The 22,010-nt window shown below is 44.7% G+C and overlaps 1 protein-coding gene across 2 annotated transcripts in view; it reads left to right on the top strand.

Annotated features, from left to right (window-relative positions):
* Positions 1-22,010, top strand: part of LOC143784153 (aldehyde oxidase 1-like) — a 291,675-nt gene that overhangs the window by 76,112 nt on the left and 193,553 nt on the right. For both annotated transcript variants that reach the window (XM_077272028.1, XM_077272030.1), the window contains exons 12-14: positions 3,306-3,399; positions 7,841-7,944; positions 10,282-10,466. In XM_077272028.1, the coding sequence (XP_077128143.1) occupies positions 3,306-3,399; positions 7,841-7,944; positions 10,282-10,466 (383 nt within the window). The remainder of the gene's footprint in view (positions 1-3,305; positions 3,400-7,840; positions 7,945-10,281; positions 10,467-22,010) is intronic.

Below are 22,010 nucleotides of genomic sequence, written 5' to 3' on the forward strand. Positions count from 1 at the left end.
TCAAGTTTCTACATAGTGGAGGTGGAAAAAAACTGCATAAAATGATGAGATAGTCAAAGTACTCACTTGCCTAATAATTGTGCACACAGAGTAGTTGTCATTATTATTATTTTAATTTATTTAATGAAAATGTAATGACAGTATCCTGGGTACAAATAATAATTGCTGTATACTGTTTATGCACAAAATGTAGCCTCAGCTTAATTCAGTGTTGAAATGTTAGATTCAAAATTGTGCTGAAAAATGGAGGTCTAATTCCCCTGCTCGTCTTCACATAGCCTTGATGTGGATACCTGTATGGAAAGCTTTAGGAGAAACTCAAAATTTTCACATGTTTGCTAGTTTTGATCAAATCAGAGAGTTGAATCGATTGGAGACAAGTGCACACAACCAATGTCTGTTAGTGTACAGGGTTGTCTGATCTCAGCTGCCCAGTGAAATGTTTGTATTACAACTACAAAGATATGAAAAGGAGTATAACTGTCGAGACTCTGATGTCGGGTATCCCAGGACTAGAGGCTCCTTCCTTGTCCCTAATCGTCCTAGCTTGCCCTGTTCTCCAGATTACTCCTGATGGTGAAGACGCCGGGGCCACGTACATTGCCTAAGCTCCTAAATCCGCCCTCAGTCTGTACCCTTCCCCCACCCAAGGAAGAGGGGAGTATTAGTGTAATTAGTGTACCATAGTTCACCAACCCGACTAACAAGGTAATATGAGCAGGGATAAAGAAAAATACTAATCATACAAATATACTCACACAAACAACAGAGGTTTACACTGGGGAGTGGAGGATGGGGGTCAAACCAAAGTAGGAGAAGGAGGGGAATTAGCACACACCCAAAAACTAGCAACAGTCTCAGATAAATCTTCCAAACACCTTCTCAAACAACAACCTTCAACCACCATCTATTAACCATGCAGCTTGAGCTATCTCTGGCAATGAGTGCTTACCAGGGCCCAGATTATATAGGAAATTAGCTGTACTACCCGGCTTCGCCCAGGTTAATAACTGCTGTTAGCAAAATACAATGTGTTAACAAAAATTTATTCTGCACACAAAAACCACAAAACAAATAGATAGAAATGTAATTATTAAAAGGCAAAAACTAAGCTAATAGAAGCATTTCACAACATATATTAGCTGTGTTATACTGAGAATGTCCTTTGTTGCCTATGTTAACCAATCAGAGCTCAGATTAATTAACTGTAGCAAAATAGAAGCTGAGCTGTGATTGGTTGCTATTGGCAGCCTGATAAATCCCCAGCCAACAGGAAGCCCTTCCCCCTGGCAGTACATATTAGCTCACACATACACATAATAGACTGGTCATGTGACTGACAGCTGCCGGATTCCTATATGGTACATTTGTTGCTCTTGTAGTTTGTCTGCTTATTAATCAGATTTTTATTTTTGAAGGATAATACCAGACTTGTGTGTGTTTTAGGGCGAGTTTCATGTGTCAAGTTGTGTATTGAGTTGTGTGTGGCGACATGCATGTAGCGACTTTTGTGAGATGAGTTTTGTGTGGCGACATGCGTGTAGCAACTTTTTGTGTGTCGAGTTGCATGTGACAGGTTAGCGTAGCAAGTTGTGTGCAGCAAGTTTTGCGCATGGCGAGTTTTGCGCGTGGCGAGTTTTATGTGTGGTGCGTTTTGAGTATGTGCAAGTTTTGTGTTTCGACTTTTATGTGGCGAGGTTGGTGTATGTGTGGTGAAATGTGTGCTGAGGGTGGTATATGTGTTCAAGCACGTGGTAGTGTGTGGCACATTTTGTGTGTGTGTTCATATCCCCGTGTGTAGTGAGTATCCCATGTCGGGGCCCCACCTTAGCAACTGCACGGTATATACTCTTTGGCGCCATCGCTCTCACTCTTTAAGTCTCCCTTGTTCACATCTGGCAGCTGTCAATTTGCCTCCAACACTTTTCCTTTCACTTTGTCCCCATTATGTAGATAGGGGCAAAATTGTTTGGTGAATTGGAACGCGCGGGGTTAAAATTGTGTGCAAAACTTTGTGGCTGTAGCTGCGATGGTGCAGATGCCAATCCCGGACATACACACAAACATACACACACACACATTCAGCTTTATATATTAGATGAGAGTGGCTAACAGTGAACAGTCAAGCATTAATGCAGGAAAATTTCCAAGAGCTCTCAACTAAGCAGATTAACCCGTGCACTGCTGAAAGAAATTTGCACAGTTTAATATGAAGGTGAAGTGCTTCTAATCAGTGCAGGAGTAGGAGAAATCAGACTCTGCTGTTTTCTGACTCCTGTCTGTTGCGGTAAACCTGTGACAATGGTTTTACATTAGCTAAAGAAGAAGATATTTTAATTGGGGAAAGAAAGTATTTTAATTGGGAATAAGAAGATAATAAATTATGGATTCTGCTGAAGACTTTGAAACTTCTGTACAGCTTCCGATGCTTCTGTAACAAAAAATATTAACACAAATACACCTCTATATCAGAGACAATGCCCTGTGTTATTGCTTTTATGAATAACACTTATAAAGCCACTTTAAAAATATTAAATTATCAAAGATATATAAATTGTCTGAATGATAATCAAAGTATAAATATTTACCATAACGGCCTCCACTTGGGGAGGGTAGGAGCTAGTTTTAAAGAGACACTTGCTCCACTTGTCACTTGCTACAAAAAAAATTGTTTTAAATACCATGTAAAATTCTCTGAGCTTTCCTGATTCTACCGCTTTTTTCCATTTTCTGTTACAATGTGCTATTGCTGAGATATTCATATTTGTTGGTTTTTGAGAGCAGTATGTGAAACCTCTGGTCATAGTTTAACTAGGTGTTTCATCAATGTCTTCTTTGGGGAGTGCACTTTCACCCCTCCTAGATGCTGCCAATAACAACTTGGCAGTGTCTGAGACTGCTGGAGCAACTTCTGATCTGTTATTGGTAGCATCTGGTAGGGAAGAATGAGAGTGCATGTCTCCAGATAAATTTTTTAAGAGAAGCCCAGTTGAAGTGCAAGCAGAGATTTCACATATTGTACTGAAAAAAAGAAAGAAAAGCAAGTGACAGGTCCTTTTTAAAGACAAAGTGATACAATTCCCTCTGAACACTATAATAAATCCACATGCACTAAACTTCACCTAGTTGTAGGCATCAAGAATGTTGTATCTATGTATGTGAAGCATGTAACTTTTTTCATTTTTCAAAGTTGTAAAGATATATACAAACTATAAGGGCTACATATCTTATTTATTTAGCTGCAAATATAGACATAGATTTTGACATCAATGCATGTAGCTAACACAACTAATGTGTACATTTAGTCACTAGGGGGACATGTCATCAGCAAGGGTGCAACAAGCGACCTAAATCCTGTTCTTGCTGCCGGAGGTTCAATGCTAAACTTGGTATCTAAAGGTAAGTGGCATGACAATTGGAGTAAAGCATCTGCTGTCTTAGGACCACTAAATACTACAAAATACAAACTGAGTTACAAATATAACCTGGATGGGGCATTCTGACTTATTTTTTTTCATATGTTAAAATAGTCTGTGTATTTTTTGTTTGTTTGTTTGTTTGTTTTTTGTTTCAGCATGCTGGTTCCATTTTTGGTCTTTGTGTCAGTTTTTCAATCCTTATTGCATCCTCTTTCTCGTGTGAAAAAAAAAATTGTTAGCTTCTCCTACCCATTAAACAGTAAAAATACATGATATGCATGTACTATCAATTCTTCTGTTCATGGGGCCATTGACTTGGATTGGTTAGTTTGCTCCACAACATGGATAGAAGTAGGACCTGTCCAGATCTCTTGAAAATTACATGTGAACAGGCATATTCATCGTAATCAGTCAGAGATTTATCTGCAAAATTAACTTATAGCACAATCTGGATTCCACCCAGAATAATCCTGTAAAAGTAGAGCAAAAGTGCCCAATAAAATGAACATACAAACATGGACAAAATTATTGGTACCCCTCGTTTAATGACAGAAAAACCCACAATGGTCACAGAGATAACTTGAATCTGACAAAAGTAATAATAAATAAAAAATCTATGAAAATAAACAAATGAAAGTCAGACATTACTTTTCAACCATGCTGCCACAGAATTAAAAAAAAAATAAAACTCATGAAATAGGCCTGGACAGAAATGATGGTACCCTTAACTTAATATTTTGTTGCACAACCTTTTGAGGCAATCACTGCAATCAAACAATTCCTGTAACTGTCAAAGAGACTTCTGCACGTCTCAACAGGTATTTTGGCCCAATCCTCAAGAGCAAACTGCTCCAGTTGTCTCGTGTGTGAAGGTTGCCTTTTCCAGACGGCATGTTGCAGCTCTTTCCAAAGATGCTCAATAGGATTTAGGTCACGGCTCATAGAAGGCCACTTCAGAATAGTCCAATGTTTTCCTCTGAACCATTTTTGGGAGTTTTTAGCTGTGTGTTGTAGGTCATTATCCTGTTGCAAGAAGCATGACCTGTGAATGAGACCAAGCTTTCTGACACTGGGCAGCACATTTCTCTCTAAAGTCCCTTGATAGTCTTGAGATTTCATTGTACCCTGCCAGATGCAGCAAAGCAGCCCCAGAACATAACAGAGCCTCCTCCATGTTTCACAGTAGGGACAGTGTTCTTTTCTTGATATGCTTCATTTTTCCGTCTGTGAGCATAGAGCTGATGTGCCTTGCGAAAAAGTTACATTTTTTTCTCATCTGTCCATAGGACATTCTCCCAGAAGCTTTGTGGCTTGTCAACATGTAGTTTGGCAAGTTCCAGTCTGGCTTTTTTATGATTTTTTTTCAACAATGGTGTTCTTCTTGGACGTCTCTCATGAAGTCCACTTTGGCTCATATAACGACAGATGGTGCGATCTGACACTTATTTTCCTTGAGCGTGAAATTCACCTTTAATCTATTTAAAAGTTTTTCTGGGCTCTTTTGTTACCATTCGTATTATCTGTCTCTTTGATTTGTCATCAATTTTCCTCCTGTGGCCACGTCCAGAGAGGTTGGCTACAGTCCCATGGATCTTAAATTTCTGAATAATATGTGCAACTGTAGTTACAGGAACATCAAGCTGCTTGGAGATGATCTTATAACTTTTACCTTTAACATGTTTGTCTATAATTTTCTTTATAATCTCCTGAGACAACTCTTTCCTTCGCTTCCTCTGGTCCATGTTGAGTGTGATACACACCATGTCACCAAACAGCACAGTGAGTATCTGTAGCCCTATATACAGGCCACTCACTGATTCCAAGATTGTAGACACCTGTGATGCTAGGTAGTGGTCACACCTTGATTTAACATGTCCCTTTTGTCACATTATTTTCAGGCTACCATCATTTCTGTCCAGGCCTATTTCATGAGTTTTATTTTTTTTAAATTCTGTGGAAGCATGGTTGAAAAGCAATGTCTGACTTTCATTTGTTTATTTTCATAGATCTTTTATTTATTTATTACTTTCGTCAGATTCAAGTTATTTCTGTGACCAATGTGGGTACAACTAAAAATAAAAGTGTTATTAAAATGCCCTCTTCATAAAAATATCTGTCCATACCATGCCCTAAATAAGCCTCTTATGATATACTGTGTGACCTCCACACTGTCTGCCTTAATGAGCTACAACCACCACACTGTCTGCACTTACGATCTATAACCACCACACTTTCAGCTATTACCAGCTACAACTGCCACACAGTCTGCTCTTATGAACCATGGCCTATACCATGGCTGTCCCCTTTCCACTGTTTTCTCTATGTCTCCACACTGTCGCCCAGCAGGCTAACCTCTCTCCATATTGTGGCCACACACACCCAGCCCCTCAATGTGCCCACAACAGTTCCTCAATGTCCCCACAACCAGCACCTCAGTTTCTCCACATCCAGCCCCTCATAATGTCCCCACATCCAGTCCCTTATATTGTCCCCACATCCCGCCCCTCATATTGTCCCCACATCCAGCCCCTTATATTGTCCTTACAGCAAGCCACACAATGTCACTTAACCAGCCCCTCATAATGTCCCCCAGTCAGCCCCTTATAATTTCCCCACAACCAGCCCCTTAATGTTCACACAGCCAACCCCCATAATGTTCCCACATCCAGCCCCTCATAATGTCCCCACATCAGAAACCTCATATTGTCCCCACAGCCAGCCACTCAATATCCACACAGCCAGCCCCTCAATGTCCACCCAGCCAGCTCCCCCATATTGTCCCCACATCCAGCCCCTCAATGTCCCCACGGCAAGGCTCTCAAAAAGCCTATAAAGCCAGATAATATTGTTATAGCCCCATTTATTGGTAAGTAAAATATAAAAATAAAAAAAACTTATACTCACCAAATCCAGGCTTCCTGTCCTTTTCTCGCTCCTCTTCTATGAAGAACAGCAGTGGGCGCAGGACGGCGCAATGACTTCACTGCATCATGCCATCTGAAGTCCTCTGCGTGTGCAGTCTTCAACAGGGTGCATGCCTGCATTCTGCTAGAAATCCTAGCGAAGCAGGGAGCCGATGACAGTTCCTCTGCTCCTGTCCCAAGTAGCACTGACATCAATTGCATTCGCATCTAATAGACCAGAGTATAATTGAGTAAGCAATAGCCGGAGCGCAGGCAGAGATTGGGTGAGCAGTGTCAGAGACTAACACTGCTCCCCTGTGTGCCTGTGCCCCGGCTATTACTGTGCTGGATGCCTATGGCCAGAGGAAGGTGCTGCAGGCATTCAGTAATGTCATGTTTTTTTTCCCAAAGTGTGCCCCCAACATGGCGGCAGGAGGCCTACCCTGCCTCCCCTTGTCCTGGCCCTGGTGTACATGTTCAGTTTTATTTCACATCTTTCAATTGATTCAGAGTATGGAAACATAGCCTTAAAGTAATATTGACCATGACAAAATTAATATTCTTGGGTTCCATGCATCTGAATATACAGTATATATTTTTCTTTTTTAAATAAAAAAATCTATAATAGTGATCCTCACCTAAAACACCCTTTTCTGATCTGCCTAATGGCTCAAATATGGAAACAGAATTTATAATAGACTTTCTTCAGCATTTTCAAGAAGTTTTCTTCAGTCAATAATTGAATACTCTTTTTATTAATCACGAGGAATTGAAACAACAGAAACACAAAGATTGACATTGCTCTCTCCGGTCTTGATGAAGGGGAGTGCTGGAGTAAGAGCTGCCAAACTCATTAGTAGGCTGGAGTAAGATTTATGGCATAAAGAAGGCCGTGGTGCGTCATAAATGAGATGAACTATGGTGTTACCCCACTGTCCCATCCCAACACTGCCCATTTTGAGACTCAAAGTCACAATATTTTTATACAAGAAAGATAAATATCTTGGTACCGAGTTAGCCAGTAGATAGAAAAATATTTAGATTTGAGAGTCCTCAGTGCTTGATACCTTTTAATGGCTGACTGAACAGATGGTAACAAATTGCAAGCTTTCGGCCTGTGTAGTCTCGAAAGCTTGCAATATGTTACCATCTTTTCAATATTTTTGTACAAACTCGAATTGCACAAAATTTTCAGACTTAAATGTTTTTAAAGCCAGAATTCTTTAAGTTAATAAAAACATTCAGCATGAAATAGAAACATCTTAGTAAAACTAAAGAAAAGCTTATGTCAGTTTTGTTGAACATTTATTTTACTTCCTGAAGTTCACTCCCATCATGTCTCAGGATATAGTAGAGATTCCATCGATAATTCCATTCGGATTATGACAATTGCTCTCAGTTAATATTTTTCAAACAAACTTCAAAGGACAAAATGTCTCTCTCTATTTTGATACAGTTCCCAAATCTTCACCCTTGTAATAATGTTTGATTGTCTTTCTTTTTTTCTGTGAAATACAGGAGGAATCAGGACAATCCTATTGAATGAAGCATTTTTCACAGGTTCATCTGCTTTAAAGCCTGGCGAGGTCTTGATTTCTGTTCTTATCCCATATTCTCCAAAGGTCTGCTTTTCTTTTGTTTGCTTTTTTGACGATGATCTCTGAGTGACAAAAAAGGAAAACCCAATTATAACAAGCATATATATCTCACAAAAACTTGTATATAGCACCACACCAAAGGTTCTCTCACTGCCCTGAAGTGAATTGCCCACTGGGCGAAGGTGCTGGTATGACCCTGATTCTAGCTCTGCCCCTTGATGATGATTCATTTGAGGGCAGTGATAGACGTTGTGACGCTTTGCTGTTGTCACTCACCCTGCTTCTATCAATGATTCCTTTTGATGTCTCCTGTCACTGTAAGAAGCTGCAGCAGTGGAGACAGAGTTCCAGCGCCTTGGTCACTTCTCCCACAGCTTCTATCAGCTCTAAGGATTTAGGACATCTTTAGAGGGCAGCTATGAAAGAAAGTGTGTTAAGAGACCACAGCACTACCCCCCCTCTTAAAGGCAGATTGATAGATGCTGTTGAAAAATGAGTGTAGCCCCAGCTTCCTGATGACTCCTCATTTGAGACTCCTCTCAAAAACATCACAGGAAGTGAAGTAAAAAAAATTAGGGATTTGCTGTATAGGAAGAATGGTAGGGAATTTTTTAGTAAAGCAAATTACAAAAGTGTTTGGGATGTAAAAATAAAGATGTATAAACATTTTTTAGGTATTGAACCACCCCTTTAAGACTGACTAAAAGTGTTCATTTTTAGACAAGTTAACCTTAAGTTAGGAGAAAGGAGGAGGAAATTCGGTACAACCAATAAAACTTCAATTTATTAAAAAAACATTAAAAATGGGAATATCTAAAGAAACCATGTTAAAACATTGATGTGTCTGGCACCCTTAAGGTACCTTCACACAAAACGACTTTGTAACGATATCGCTAGCGATCCGTGACGTTGCAGCGTCCTCGCTAGCGATATCGTTTAGTTTGACACGCAGCAGCGATCAGGATCCTGCTGTGATGTCGCTGGTCGCTGAATAAAGTCCAGAACTTTATTTGGTCGTCCGATCGCTGTGTATCGTTGTGTTTGAAAGCAAGAGCAACGATACCAGCGATGTTTTACACTGGTAACCAGGGTAAACATCGGGTTACCAAGCGCAGGGCCGCGCTTAGTAACCCGATGTTTACCCTGGTTACCAGCGTAAAAGTAAAAAAAACAAACAGTACATACTCACCTGCGCGTCCCCCAGCGTCTGCTTCCTGACACTTACTGAGCGCCGGCCCTAAAGTGAAAGTGAAAGCACAGCGGTGACGTCACCGCTGTGCTGTTAGGGCCGGAGCTCAGTCTGTGTCAGGAAGCAGACGCTGGGGGACGCGCAGGTGAGTATGTACTGTTTGTTTTTTTTACTTTTACGCTGGTAACCAGGGTAAACATTGGGTTACTAAGCGCGGCCCTGCGCTTAGCAACCCGATGTTTACCCTGGTTACCCGGGGACCTCGGCATCGTTGGTCGCTGGAGAGCGGTCTGTGTGACAGCTCCCCAGCGATCAAACAGCGACGCTGCAGCGATCGGCATCGTTGTCGCTATCGCTGCAGCGTCGCTTCGTGTGAAGGTACCTTAAGTCATAGGATTAACCTTAAGCTAGACAGTCTCCATTTTTCTTAGGCAGGTAACACAGAGGTGTTGGTAATGATTGACATTTGTTGAGATATATTGACTGCCTGCAGCAATTCTTTAAGATGTCTTTTAAAGCAGACCAGGAAAGAGTTGTAAAATCACTTTACATTTGGAAAACACTCCTTTTTAAAGATAACCTATTATTTGCCCCTAAACCAGAGTGAAAGAATTGTCTTGCTGACCTACCACAACCAGTTAAAAGCACTTTTGATGCACATACCAATCTAATGTATCAAGGATCTGTCCCTATTGCAAAGCTCTGTAATGCTGTATATTATTTTTGAAAGGACTGTCCCACATCATTAACATTCTGCTAGCACTATAGGTACTTAAACTGCCTTCCCTCACTTCCCAGTATCAATTACAACTGGCATTAATGAACAGATTTTCGTGCTTCAAACTGAAATACCGCCTCTCTGTTATGCCTGTATATAATTTGAATGAAGAGTAGAGACAAGAAAAGACAAAGGTCCGATGCTACTTCCTGTAATCTGTGTCAGTGTCCCCAAACATGGATTACACTTGACAACAGGCATTGGATAGCAAGCATTTATAGATCAGTAATTAGTTTTATTTGCAAAGAGCTACTGTAGGTACTAATGCTATCTTTTATATGCAAACATTTATCTAATTAATCCTTTTTAGGATATGTATTTACACCTATCCATTGTGTATATGATTATTTTTTTATCAATACATCTGCTTCTTGTTCTTTGTGCTTTTACATAGGAGCAATTTATTTCAGCATTCAGACAAGCCCAGAGAGAAGAAAATGCTTTTGCTATTGTCAACGCTGGAATGCAAGTACAGTTTAAGAATGGCACAGATGTAATTAAGCAAATTGCCATTTACTATGGTGGTATTGGTCCTACCACTGTATCTGCAAAGAACACGTGCCAGGCTCTAACGGGCAGGTATGACCCAAATACGCACACAACATTGATTCTGTTCAGTTACATGCAAATATTACATTACTCTCATTCACAAATTTCCGATACTTCTATAAAATAATATTAAACTTGGTATTTAATATCTCCAGTGGGCCAGTCCAAATATATATATATATATATATATATATATATATATATATATATATATATATACAGTATATACACAAGTGCTTCTCACTAGATTAGAATATCATCAAAAAGTTAATTTATTTCATTTATTCAATACAAAAAGTGACACTCATATATTACATGGAGTCATTACAAAAGAGAGTGATCTATTTCAAGTATTTATTTCTGTTAATGTTGATGATTATTGCTTACAGCCAATGAAGACCCAAAAGTCATTATCTCAGTAAATTAGAATAATTAACAAAAAACACCTGCAAAGGCTTCCAAAGCATTTAAAAAGGTACCATAGTCTGTTTCAGTAGCTCCACAATCATGGGGAAGACTGCTGACTCAACAGATACCCAGAAGGCAGTCACTGACGCACTCCACAAGCAGTGTAAGCCACGAAAGGTCATTGCTGAAGAAGCTGGCTGTTCACAGAGTGCTGTATCCAAGCATATTAACACCTTCATGACAGAGCCCTTTTTCATTTTTGCGTTTCTGTTTTTTGCGCCCCTTCTTCTCAGAACCATAACTTTTATTTTTCCGTCAATATGACCATGTGAGGGCTTGTTTTTTGTGGGACAAGTTGTACTTTTGAACAACACCATTGGTTTTACCATATCGTGTACATGAAAACAGAACAAAATTCCAAGTGCAAAAAAAGTGCAATCCCACAGAAGTTTTTTGGATTTTTTTTATTGGAGCGACCCCAGACGCAGGGCCGCGGGGTACTCGGTACTGGGCCTCTCTGTCTCGGTCCTGGGGTTGTCACGGTGGCTAGACCCAGTCCGTGACCCTGCTAAGGGGCGTCCAATAAAAGGTGTGATGAGGGTGCGTGGTGCAGGTCGCGATGAATAACGAGGACACAAGGTTGCAGTCTCTTTACCTCTTTACTGAAGGCTTCAGGATCCGCAATCCAGAGCACTGCTAACAGGGCTGGCTGAGACCGGCCGGTCCGAAGGCACATCCAGAGTTTCCTTTACAGATGGAAATCAGTGCCTACCTTCTAGCGCCTGTGTGTTGTAGTACCTCCCTGCTGAGCACCACGGGATAGTCCTCACAACTGTTGTGTCTGTTTCTGATGTTCTTCTCTCACAACTCGTATCTGTTCTGATGTTCTTCTCCGTCCCCCAGATGATATGGCTAGGACGCACCCGTATGACGGGTAGGCCTGGAGTTCTTCCGGGACCCTAGCGTCGCCCCTCTCCCATAATTGCCCCCTATGTCTGCTTAGATGATTTAGGTGAGACAGCCAACCTAAAATTAACTGTCCTGCCGCTGTTTGAAGTAATGCTTGGAGCCTAATACTTCCTCGGCGTTCAGTAGGATGTTGCCTCGATCTTACGGCACGACTCCTACTGGCTTTATCTCCTTTTTGCTGCGATCTCGTTTCTCACTTCTCCACAATAAACCTCGCTTTGTTTCCTTTCTTAGGATGCTACCGCATTCAAGTGCAGGCGCGGCTCCGTAACATTCTGTTCTGTTCTCTAGGCCACTGTCAGGATCCCACCCCTGACAGAGATCCCCCTGAATCTTCCCCCGCAACACCCTCTGCCACAGGATGTTGCCTGGATCCAACCCAGTCAGCTTCTGACTAACTTCCTATCCAGCCCCCAGTTTTACCAGATTGTGAGGAGTGGCCTAATACATAGAACCCTTTGCTCCCCCTGGTGGCCGGAGTGTGAAGTGTATTGGTGTCTGTGATACCTGGTCAGGTGAACTCCTTAAGTGCCATCAGACGTACCATCACTCCCCTTAGCGGCGGAGCGTCAGTACTGCAACGACCAGGACTCTGGGGCGCTGCATTATCATGTTCATCAAATGCTAAAACTTACCTGCCATTATGATTTTCCACGTCATTACGAGTTAATAGATACCAAACATGTTTAGGTTATTTTTCATTTAAATGGTGAAAAAAATATCCAAAGTTTGTTAAAAAAAAATTCATCATTTTCCAAGACCCATAGTGTCTCCATTTTTGAGGATTTGGGGCCGGGTGAGGGATTATTTTTTGTGCACCGAGCTAACGTTGTTAATGATACTAATTTGATGTAGATACAATTTTTTGATCACCCATTATTGCATTTTAATGCAATGTTACAGCAACCAGAAAAATGTAATTCTGGGGTTTTTACTTTTTTTTTTGCTACGCCGTTTACCGATTGGATTAATTCTTTGTATAGCTTGATAGATTGGGCGACTCTGAATGTGGTGATACCAAATATGCGCATGTTTGATTTTTTTTATTGTTTTATTTTGAATGGGGCGAAAGGGGTTGATTTGAACTTTTATATATTTTTTATTTTTTATCCTCTTCATGACTGGAGGTATTTTCATTTTATGCTCCCCTTCTTCCCAGAGCCATAACTTTTTTAAAGTTATGTCACAATGGACATGTGAGAGCTTGTTTTTTGCAGAACGAGTTGTATTTTTGAACAACATCATTCGTTTTAACATATCGTGTACTGGAAAACGGTAAAAAAATTCAAAGTGCAGTGAAATTGCAAAACAAGTACAATCCCACAGTGGTTTTTTGTTTTGCTTTTTTACTATGTTCATTAAATGCTCAAACTGACCTGTCATTATGATTCTCCAGGTCATTGCAAGTTCATAAACTACGAAAAAGAACCTAGCACTCAACTTGATGCTTAGAAGTGAGTTTTATTGTAGTGGTACTCAAACGTTTCGGTCCTACATATGGACCTTCGTCAGTTACTACATGTGAAAAAAACCAGATGTGAAAACCATAACATAAATAATAAAAATAACAAAACAATTATACAAATAAAGTATATACATGAATATTGGATAAAGATTACAGCATCTGTTCAAAAATTCTGGTCACTGATATCAGAGTAATATGAGATGGGGAGACGCCCCAAGTATCAAGGCTATAAGCTCCACTTAGCCTGAAAAAGAGGATCACCCAGACATAATAGGGAAGAGAAAGGTACATACCGTACTAGAGAATAGTAGGAAGACCATAGGGTCAAGAAGCACAAAAGGCAGCGTCTGCAAGTGTATAGAACAAAAACCCCTTTTAAAGGATCCTGTTAGTGGATGGATAGATAATGTGGGGGGATGTGGAAGACATTACCTTTACAAGAGCGTCAGATAGGAGCGGTACTGTGGGTGTACAAATGAAGGGTTACATACCGGATGGGGAGAGAGACAGAGAAAGATCTGCGTTAGTGCTGTAATTACCTGCGGAGACCGTGGCTGCTGGAGAGCATGGACAGACGCGGATTCCACCGCTAGTCTGTCAGGAAGTGACAGAGACTGCCATGTAATAGAGGGCGGGCGGGACCAAGGGAGGCAAAAAGCCAATCCGTGGCTGGGAGGCCGACCGGAAGTGACATCGCGCTGCGATTGTATGTGTGTGCATAGCTGCACACACATACAATCGCAGCGCGACGTCACTTCCGGTCGGCCTCCCAGCCACGGATTGGCTTTTTGCCTCCCTTGGTCCCGCCCGCCCTCTATTACATGGCAGTCTCTGTCACTTCCTGACAGACTAGCGGTGGAATCCGCGTCTGTCCATGCTCTCCAGCAGCCACGGTCTCCGCAGGTAATTACAGCACTAACGCAGATCTTTCTCTGTCTCTCTCCCCATCCGGTATGTAACCCTTCATTTGTACACCCACAGTACCGCTCCTATCTGACGCTCTTGTAAAGGTAATGTCTTCCACATCCCCCCACATTATCTATCCATCCACTAACAGGATCCTTTAAAAGGGGTTTTTGTTCTATACACTTGCAGACGCTGCCTTTTGTGCTTCTTGACCCTATGGTCTTCCTACTATTCTCTAGTACGGTATGTACCTTTCTCTTCCCTATTATGTCTGGGTGATCCTCTTTTTCAGGCTAAGTGGAGCTTATAGCCTTGATACTTGGGGCGTCTCCCCATCTCATATTACTCTGATATCAGTGACCAGAATTTTTGAACAGATGCTGTAATCTTTATCCAATATTCATGTATATACTTTATTTGTATAATTGTTTTGTTATTTTTATTATTTATGTTATGGTTTTCACATCTGGTTTTTTTCACATGTAGTAACTGACGAAGGTCCATATGTAGGACCGAAACGTTTGAGTACCACTACAATAAAACTCACTTCTAAGCATCAAGTTGAGTGCTAGGTTCTTTTTCGTAGTTTATGAAGGTGTGGGAACCTATCCTTAGCACCAAACCTTCCAGTAGTGCACACGGTTTTTTTGTATCATTGCAAGTTCATAGACACCAAACATGTATAGGTTTTTTTTAATGTAAGTGGTAAAAAAAAATTCCAAACTTTGTTTAAAAAAAAAAATTGCGCCATTTTCTGATACCAGTAGAGTCTCCATTTTATACGATCTCAGGTTAGTTGAGGGCTTATTTTTGCGCACTGAGCTGAAGATTTTAATGATACAATTTTGATGCAGATACGATCTTTTAATTACCCGTTATTGCGGCAACCAAAAAAAACCTTAATTCTGGCGTTTTGACTTTTTTCTCACTATGCCATTTCGCGATCAGGTTAATCCCTTATTAATTGATAGATCAGGCAATTCTGAACTCGGCAATGCCAAAAATGTCTCTGTTTGATTTTTTTTATTACCACTGGAGCCCACATCAAAGGGAGGGAGTCCAACATCGGCGTACTATTACACCTGATATCGGAAAGGGATTAATATTTTTTGAAACAATTTTTTTTTACTTTTTGCATGCTTCAATAGTCTCCATGGGAAACTAGAAGCTGCAGTTGTACCATCGGCTCTGCTACATACAGGCGATGATCAGATCGCCTGTATGTAGCAGAATTGCTCACTTGCTATGAGTGTGTAGCGCCCCCACTGCCGCAGGGCCGAGGGGTACCCGGTACCGGGCCTCTGAGTCTCTGCGCTGGGATTGTCACGGTGGCTAGACCCGGTCCCTGACCCTGCTGAGGGGCGCCCAATAATAGGTGTGGAAAGTGGTGGTAGTGCGGTGGAGTGCTGGTCGCAGTAAATAACGAGGACACCAGGTTGCAGTCTCTTTACCTCTTTACTGAAGGCTTCGAGTTAGCCAATCCAGAGCACTGTTAACCGGGCTGTCTGAGACCGGCCGGTCCAAAGGCACATTAGGAGTTCCCCTTTACAGGTGAGAATCAGCGTCTACCTGCTAGCGCCTATGTGTTGTAGTCCTTCCCTGCTGAGCACCCCGGGATAGTCCTCACAACTGATTCTGTCTGCCTCTGATGTTCATTCTCTCTCCGTCCCCCAGATGATATGGCTAGGATGCACCCGTATGACGGGGTAGGCCTGGAGTTCTTCCGGGACTCTAGAGTCGCCCCTCTCCCACAGCTGCCTCCGTTGTCTGCTTAGGTGTTAAGTGGGACAGCCAACCTATAATTGGCTGTCCGGCCGTGGTTTGAAGTAATGCTTAAAGTCTCTTACTTTCTCGGCATTCCGGCCACCGACTGTTTGCGCCTCAGAAGGATGTTGCCTCAATCTTACAGCACGACTCCTTCTGGTCCTATCGCCTCTTTGCTGTATTCCCGTTTTCTCACTCTTTGTCCTTTCTTAGGAATCTGTCAGGATCCCATCCCTGACAGGTCCTCTCTCTAGCTCTTCCCAGTTACTTCTTCCTGTCTTCCTGTCCAACCCCCAGTTTTACCAGAGTGTGAGGAGTGGCCTACTAGATAGAACCACTCCCCCTGGTGGCCAGAGTGTGAAGTGTAGTGTGAGTGTTACCTGGTCAGGTGAACTCCCTTAGTGCAATCAGACGCAACATCGCCCCCCTTAGCGGCAGAGCGACGTTACTGCAACGACCAGGACTCTGGGGCGCTGCACTCGCCCCCGGTTAAATCCAGTACTTCCGGACTGGGGAAATAAGAACAACAATACATGTTAACAGAAAACACACAAAATTCTGAAATATCATAAACAATTAAACATAACAGTGCTTCCCTTTATGGGAGGTGAGGACTCTTGAACGTTGCAAAGGCTAGGTCATGCACAGTTTATGACTCTCAGTTCAGTGGTTGAAACTGCGGGGACCCCGGGTAAACAAAGGGGTCCCCTTTTAGAAGTTTTTAGAGCAATTCACTGTCCATTACTCTATTGTCCATTTTAAAACCTGTAACAAAAGATATGCACACAAAAATTTTTCAACTACATAGCAGCCCTCATTAATACCTCCAAGTTTTGTAGCGGAGGGGAGTTTGATTCTGAGTGCTGCGCGTAGACCTTCGCAGCGCAGGGGTTGCTGCTGGCCTAACAGGGCCCACTATGCTTGCTACCGCTGGTGTAGTGCACTGCCTTCTAGCTACACTTCTAGTGAGTCTGGGTAGCACTGGCAGGCTGGAGCTCTCAGGGCTGCTGCTACCAACAGTGGGTACGGCAGGTTCGCCGATAGCAGAGGGAGGATTTGCTAGTTCAACGGTCGGCACGGCATCTTCAGGTAGGGCTTGTTGAGGTTGCGGGGCCAGATGATCTGGTACCACCATTGGTTCTGGTGGGTTCGGCTGGTGGAACATTAGAACAGGTACCACGATGGCCTGATTTATCTGAGTCCAGGACTGGGGAAAATCACCAAGGACAGTGTGGATCATCTTCTCCTTTTCTACAGGTGGGGAGGTTCCTGGATCCATTTCCCTTGCTCTCAGCTTATCAGGGCAGGCTTTAAGGTGGTCCCTGGATATCATCGCCGAGGTTTCCCCTCCATCCTTGCTGATGAGGCAAACCTTCGTGTTGTCGAAGTCGGATGGCAGGACAGTATACGGTTCCGCTTCCCATTGGTCGTCGAGTTTGTGTAGCCTCCTCTTTCGTTTGAGTACGTGCTCACCAGGTGGCAAAGGAATTGCAGGGGCATGCTGGTTGTAGTCCCTTTCCTGTTTTTGCCTGGCCTGAGCAAGGCTTCTTTCCACGCACTCTTGTACTTTGCGGTACCTTTGCCGCCTCTCGGTATCCCAATCGGCATCCGACGATGTATCTTCGGGGGTTAGGACCCCCATGTCCAGATCAACGGGTAACTTGCTAGACCTTCCTCGCATCAGGTACGCTGGAGTGCAGTTGGTGGAATTTACTAGGATGTGAATATATATGTCCACCAAGTCAGGCAACTTCGTTGGCCACAGGCTCCGTTCCTCTACGGGCAAGGTCTTTAGTAAGTCGATCACCACCTGGTTCATCTTTTCGCACATCCCATTGGTTTGGGGATGGTACGGTGTGGTTCTGATCTTCTTACACCCGTACAGTTGGCAGAACTCTTGGAACACTTCAGCTTCGAATGCGGGTCCCTGATCGGTCAGTACTTTCTCCGGGTAGCCATGGGGCCTACAAAAGTACTGCTGGAAAGCCTTGGCGGCCGTCCTGGCCATTAGATCCTTGACAGGCACAACCACCTAAAATCTGGAGTAGTGATCCACGATGGTAAGAGCGTAGACATAGCCTGACCGGCTGGGTGTCAGCTTCACATGGTCCAGCACGACCAGTTCGAGCGGCCGCCTGGTGATGATAGGCTGCAAGGGAGCCCGTTGGCTGCCACGGTCCCTTCTGCGTAGGCTACATGGACCAAACTCTCGACACCACTTCTCAATGGCTCTCTTCATGCCAATCCAATAGAACCTCCCTCGGAGTAGCCTCTCTAGCTTCTTCCATCCGAAGTGTCCGGCTCCATCGTGGTAGGCTCCCAGAACCATGGGCGCATTTCGCCTTGGCACTACTATCTGCCATACCAATTCGTGAGTACGTGGGTCGATGCTTCTCCGGCACAGCCTGCCATCATGGATAAACAGTTTGCTTCTCCCCTTCCACAGCTGTTGGGTCTCCTGTGGATCATCTGGGCTGGGATGCAACCCGGCCTGCGTCAAGAGCTCTTTCACCCGACGGACCGCGGGGTCACCATCCTGGGTTTCCGCCCATCCGTGATGGGGCAGGGGATTCAGCGTGGCATCCGGTTGGTTCTTGTGCCTGTTCTTCACATGATGGGAGTTCTGAGTGGCTTTGGGGCGATGGAATGCAGGCAGCTCCACCTCTTCAAGTGCCTCCGGGTCTTCCCCCGTTTCCGGCAAATTGGGCATTCGAGACAAGGCATCGGCATTTGCATTCTTGCGTCCTGCCCGGTACTTGATGGTGAAGTCGTAGTTGGACAGCCGGGCCATCCACCGCTGTTCCAAGGCCCCGAGTTTGGCGGTATCCAGATGCGTTAGCGGATTGTTATCCGTGAAGACGGTGAATTTCGCTGAGGCCAGGTAGTGTTTGAACCTCTCTGTCACTGCCCAGACGATGGCAAGGAATTCCAGCTTAAAGGAACTGTAGTTGTCAGGGTTCCTTTCCGTGGGACGAAGTTTCCTGCTGGCGTAAGCGATTACCCTCTCCTTGCCTTTCTGGACCTGGGACAGCACGGCTCCCAATCCTACATTGCTGGCATCCGTGTACAGCACAAACGGTTGGTCGTATTTGGGGTAGGCCAGTACCTCTTCTCCCGTCAGTGCCGACTTTAAGCAAGTGAAGGATCCCTCCAGCCCCTCGTTCCAATCAAATGGGGTGTTCCTCCCCTTGGTCTTCTTTGATTGGCCCACCAACAGGTTTTGCAAGGGCGCGGCCTTCTTGGTGAAGTCCTTAATGAACCTCCGGTAATAGCCTACCAGCCCGAGGAACTGTCGGACTTCGTGGAGGTTGCTGGGCTTTGGCCAGTCCTGGATCACCGTGACCTTGTCGGGGTCTGGGGCCACTCCTTCGGCGCTCACCACATGGCCCAGGTACTGCACTTTTGGCTTCAGCAGATGACATTTGGACGGTTTCACCTTTAAGCCAAAGTTGGACAGGGCTTCAAACACCTCAGCCAGGTGCTTCAGATGGTCTTCGTAGTTCTTGGAGAAGACAATGACATCATCCAAATACAGCAATACGGTTTCAAAGTTCTTGTGCCCCAGGCAGCACTCCATCATCCTCTGGAACGTCCCCGGGGCATTGCACAATCCGAAGGGCATGTAGTTAAATTCGCAGAGACCCATTGGTGTCGTGAAGGCCGTCTTCTCTTTGTCCGCCTCCGCCACGGGAACCTGCCAGTACCCACTGGTGAGATCTAAGGTAGAGAAGTAGTTAGCAGATTTTAAGGCAGCCAGAGACTCCTCTATCCTGGGCAGTGGGTATGCGTCCTTATGTGTAATGCGATTCAACTGCCTGTAATCAACACACATCCTCATTGTACCATCCTTCTTTTTAACAAGGACTAATGGAGCTGCCCAGGGGCTACAACTGTCTCTCACCACCCCAGCCTCCTTCATTTCTCGCAACATGTCCTTGGCACACTGGTAATGAGCTGGGGGTACAGGGCGATATCTCTCTTTTATGGGTCGGTGATCTCCCGTGGGGATGTGATGTTGGATCCCTTTCACCTGTCCAAAATCTAAGGGGTGTTTGCTGAATACCTGCTCGTACTCGTGAACCACCCTGTAAGCCCCCTGTTTCTGATGGGATGGGGTAGAGTCAGTGCCCACATGCAATTCCCGACACCAATCTTTCGAGTGCCCTGCAGAACCGTTGTCCTCCGCCACGTTTGACGGGACCAAGGGTTCAGGTGTCTGTATCACACTATTATTGACAGCGAACAGTTTGGCAAGCATGGCATACTTGGTGAGGTGAACCTCTTCCTCCCCACAGTTGAGGACACGTACGGGCACCCTCCCCTGGCGGACGTCGACCACCCCCCGGGCTGTCAGGATAGTAGGCCTATTGTCTGAATATACGGGTTCTACCAAGGCCTGGTAGTCCTTACCCCTGAGGCCTATGGCTGCCCGACACCATATTAACATCTCACTCCTGGGGGGTATCGCGATGGGGTTTGAATCACTCACAGTGACACGACCAATCTCACCACCAGTCAGCTCTACCTGCTGTCTCTGCATCAGAGCTCTGATTTCTTTTTGCAGGGCGCGTTGTTCACTGTGGCCAGCGGTTTCTGCTACCTGTTGCAACAAAACAATAACTTCTGCAAGACAATTTTCTATAACATTAGTACCGGTGGTCATCATGGGATTACATTCTCGGCGATCAATATCAACAATCACAATCCCTTGGGCTTTCACTTCCACCCGCCCCACCTTGATGGTGACCTCTTTATACCCCACTTGTGGCAACGGCTGACCATTACTGGCTATTATGGTGAAATCGTCATCGGGGCCACGAGTAATATCAGTGTCCTCCCAATACCGTTTATAAAGCACGTAAGGCATAGTCGTCACCTGAGAACCGGTGTCCAGCAAAGCGTTCATGGGGATACCGTCAACCACTACAGGAAGAACTGGTCGCCCTCCAATGTATTTGGCTCTCCAATGCTGCGGGCCTGATAGTCCTACTCCTGGGGGTTGTCCCTTTGCCCCAGGGGTTGCTCGTTTAAAGGACAGTACCTTGCAAGGTGGCCCACCTGGTGACAGCGACGGCAGATGGGTCGTCCGTCCCGATGGAAACGATCGTCATCCCGGCCTCTGGTCGGCGGAGTCCTCCTCTGTCGCATCCAGGGGACATCTTCTGGTCTGGAAGCCAGCTGGATCTTCTCCTTGGGGGCCTCCTGTAGGGACTGCACCGTCCGGGCTAGGGCAGCAATGCTCTTGGTCAGCTCCTGCATCTGGAGGCGGAGTCCTGCAGGGGAGTCATCCTCTAGGCTCTGGGCGTCGGCCTCGGCGGCGACTGGGGCATCCGACGCCACCTCCTGGTGGTATGTGAGAGCGGGACGCCTGGGTGGTATTGTGCGGCTGGGTTGTCGCTCCTGCAGCGCCTGGATAGCTCTATCCTTGAATTGCGCAAAAGTCAAGTCTGGATTCTGCATGGCCAGGAAGTGTAATTGGCCCCTTTGGTGACTGCACAGGAGCCCCTCAATGAACCGCTCTTTCAGGAGTTTATCCTCATCTTGCATGCTGCCGGGGTCACTCTGCTTAATGGCCCGCAGCGCCTCCTGGAGATTAAGGGCATAGTCCCGTAAACTATCCTGCGGTCTCTGTTTGCATCCATAGAAAGTCAATTTAATTTCTGTAGCAGTACGGGTATCGAAGGTGGCTTTAAGCTTTGCAAAAACCTGCTGTGCCGTTCCCTTATCCGCGGTGGGCCAGGACTTCACTTCTCTCAGAGCTGCCCCAAAGAGTTGGCCGATTATCATATGAACCTTCTGAGGCTCTGTCAGGGGATAGAACTCGAGCAGGCTGCAGATCCCTTCTTTAAAGTCAGTGAATGTATGCGACTCCCCGGAGTATCGTGGGAGCCAGGCCGCTCCGGGCAGGTACGGCATAGAGAAGGGCATTATGGCCTTTGTGGTAGCGGCAGCGTCTGACTGGCTGAGGGGGGCAGCGGGTTCTGCGGCAACCGGTGGTGATATTAGGGCCGTGGCTTCGTCCGCTGCGGGGACCGGAGCTGCCCCTGCGTCCACGGCTGCGA

Source organism: Ranitomeya variabilis, chromosome 7 (genome assembly GCF_051348905.1).
Source record: "Ranitomeya variabilis isolate aRanVar5 chromosome 7, aRanVar5.hap1, whole genome shotgun sequence".
In the NCBI taxonomy this organism is placed as follows: domain Eukaryota; kingdom Metazoa; phylum Chordata; class Amphibia; order Anura; family Dendrobatidae; genus Ranitomeya; species Ranitomeya variabilis.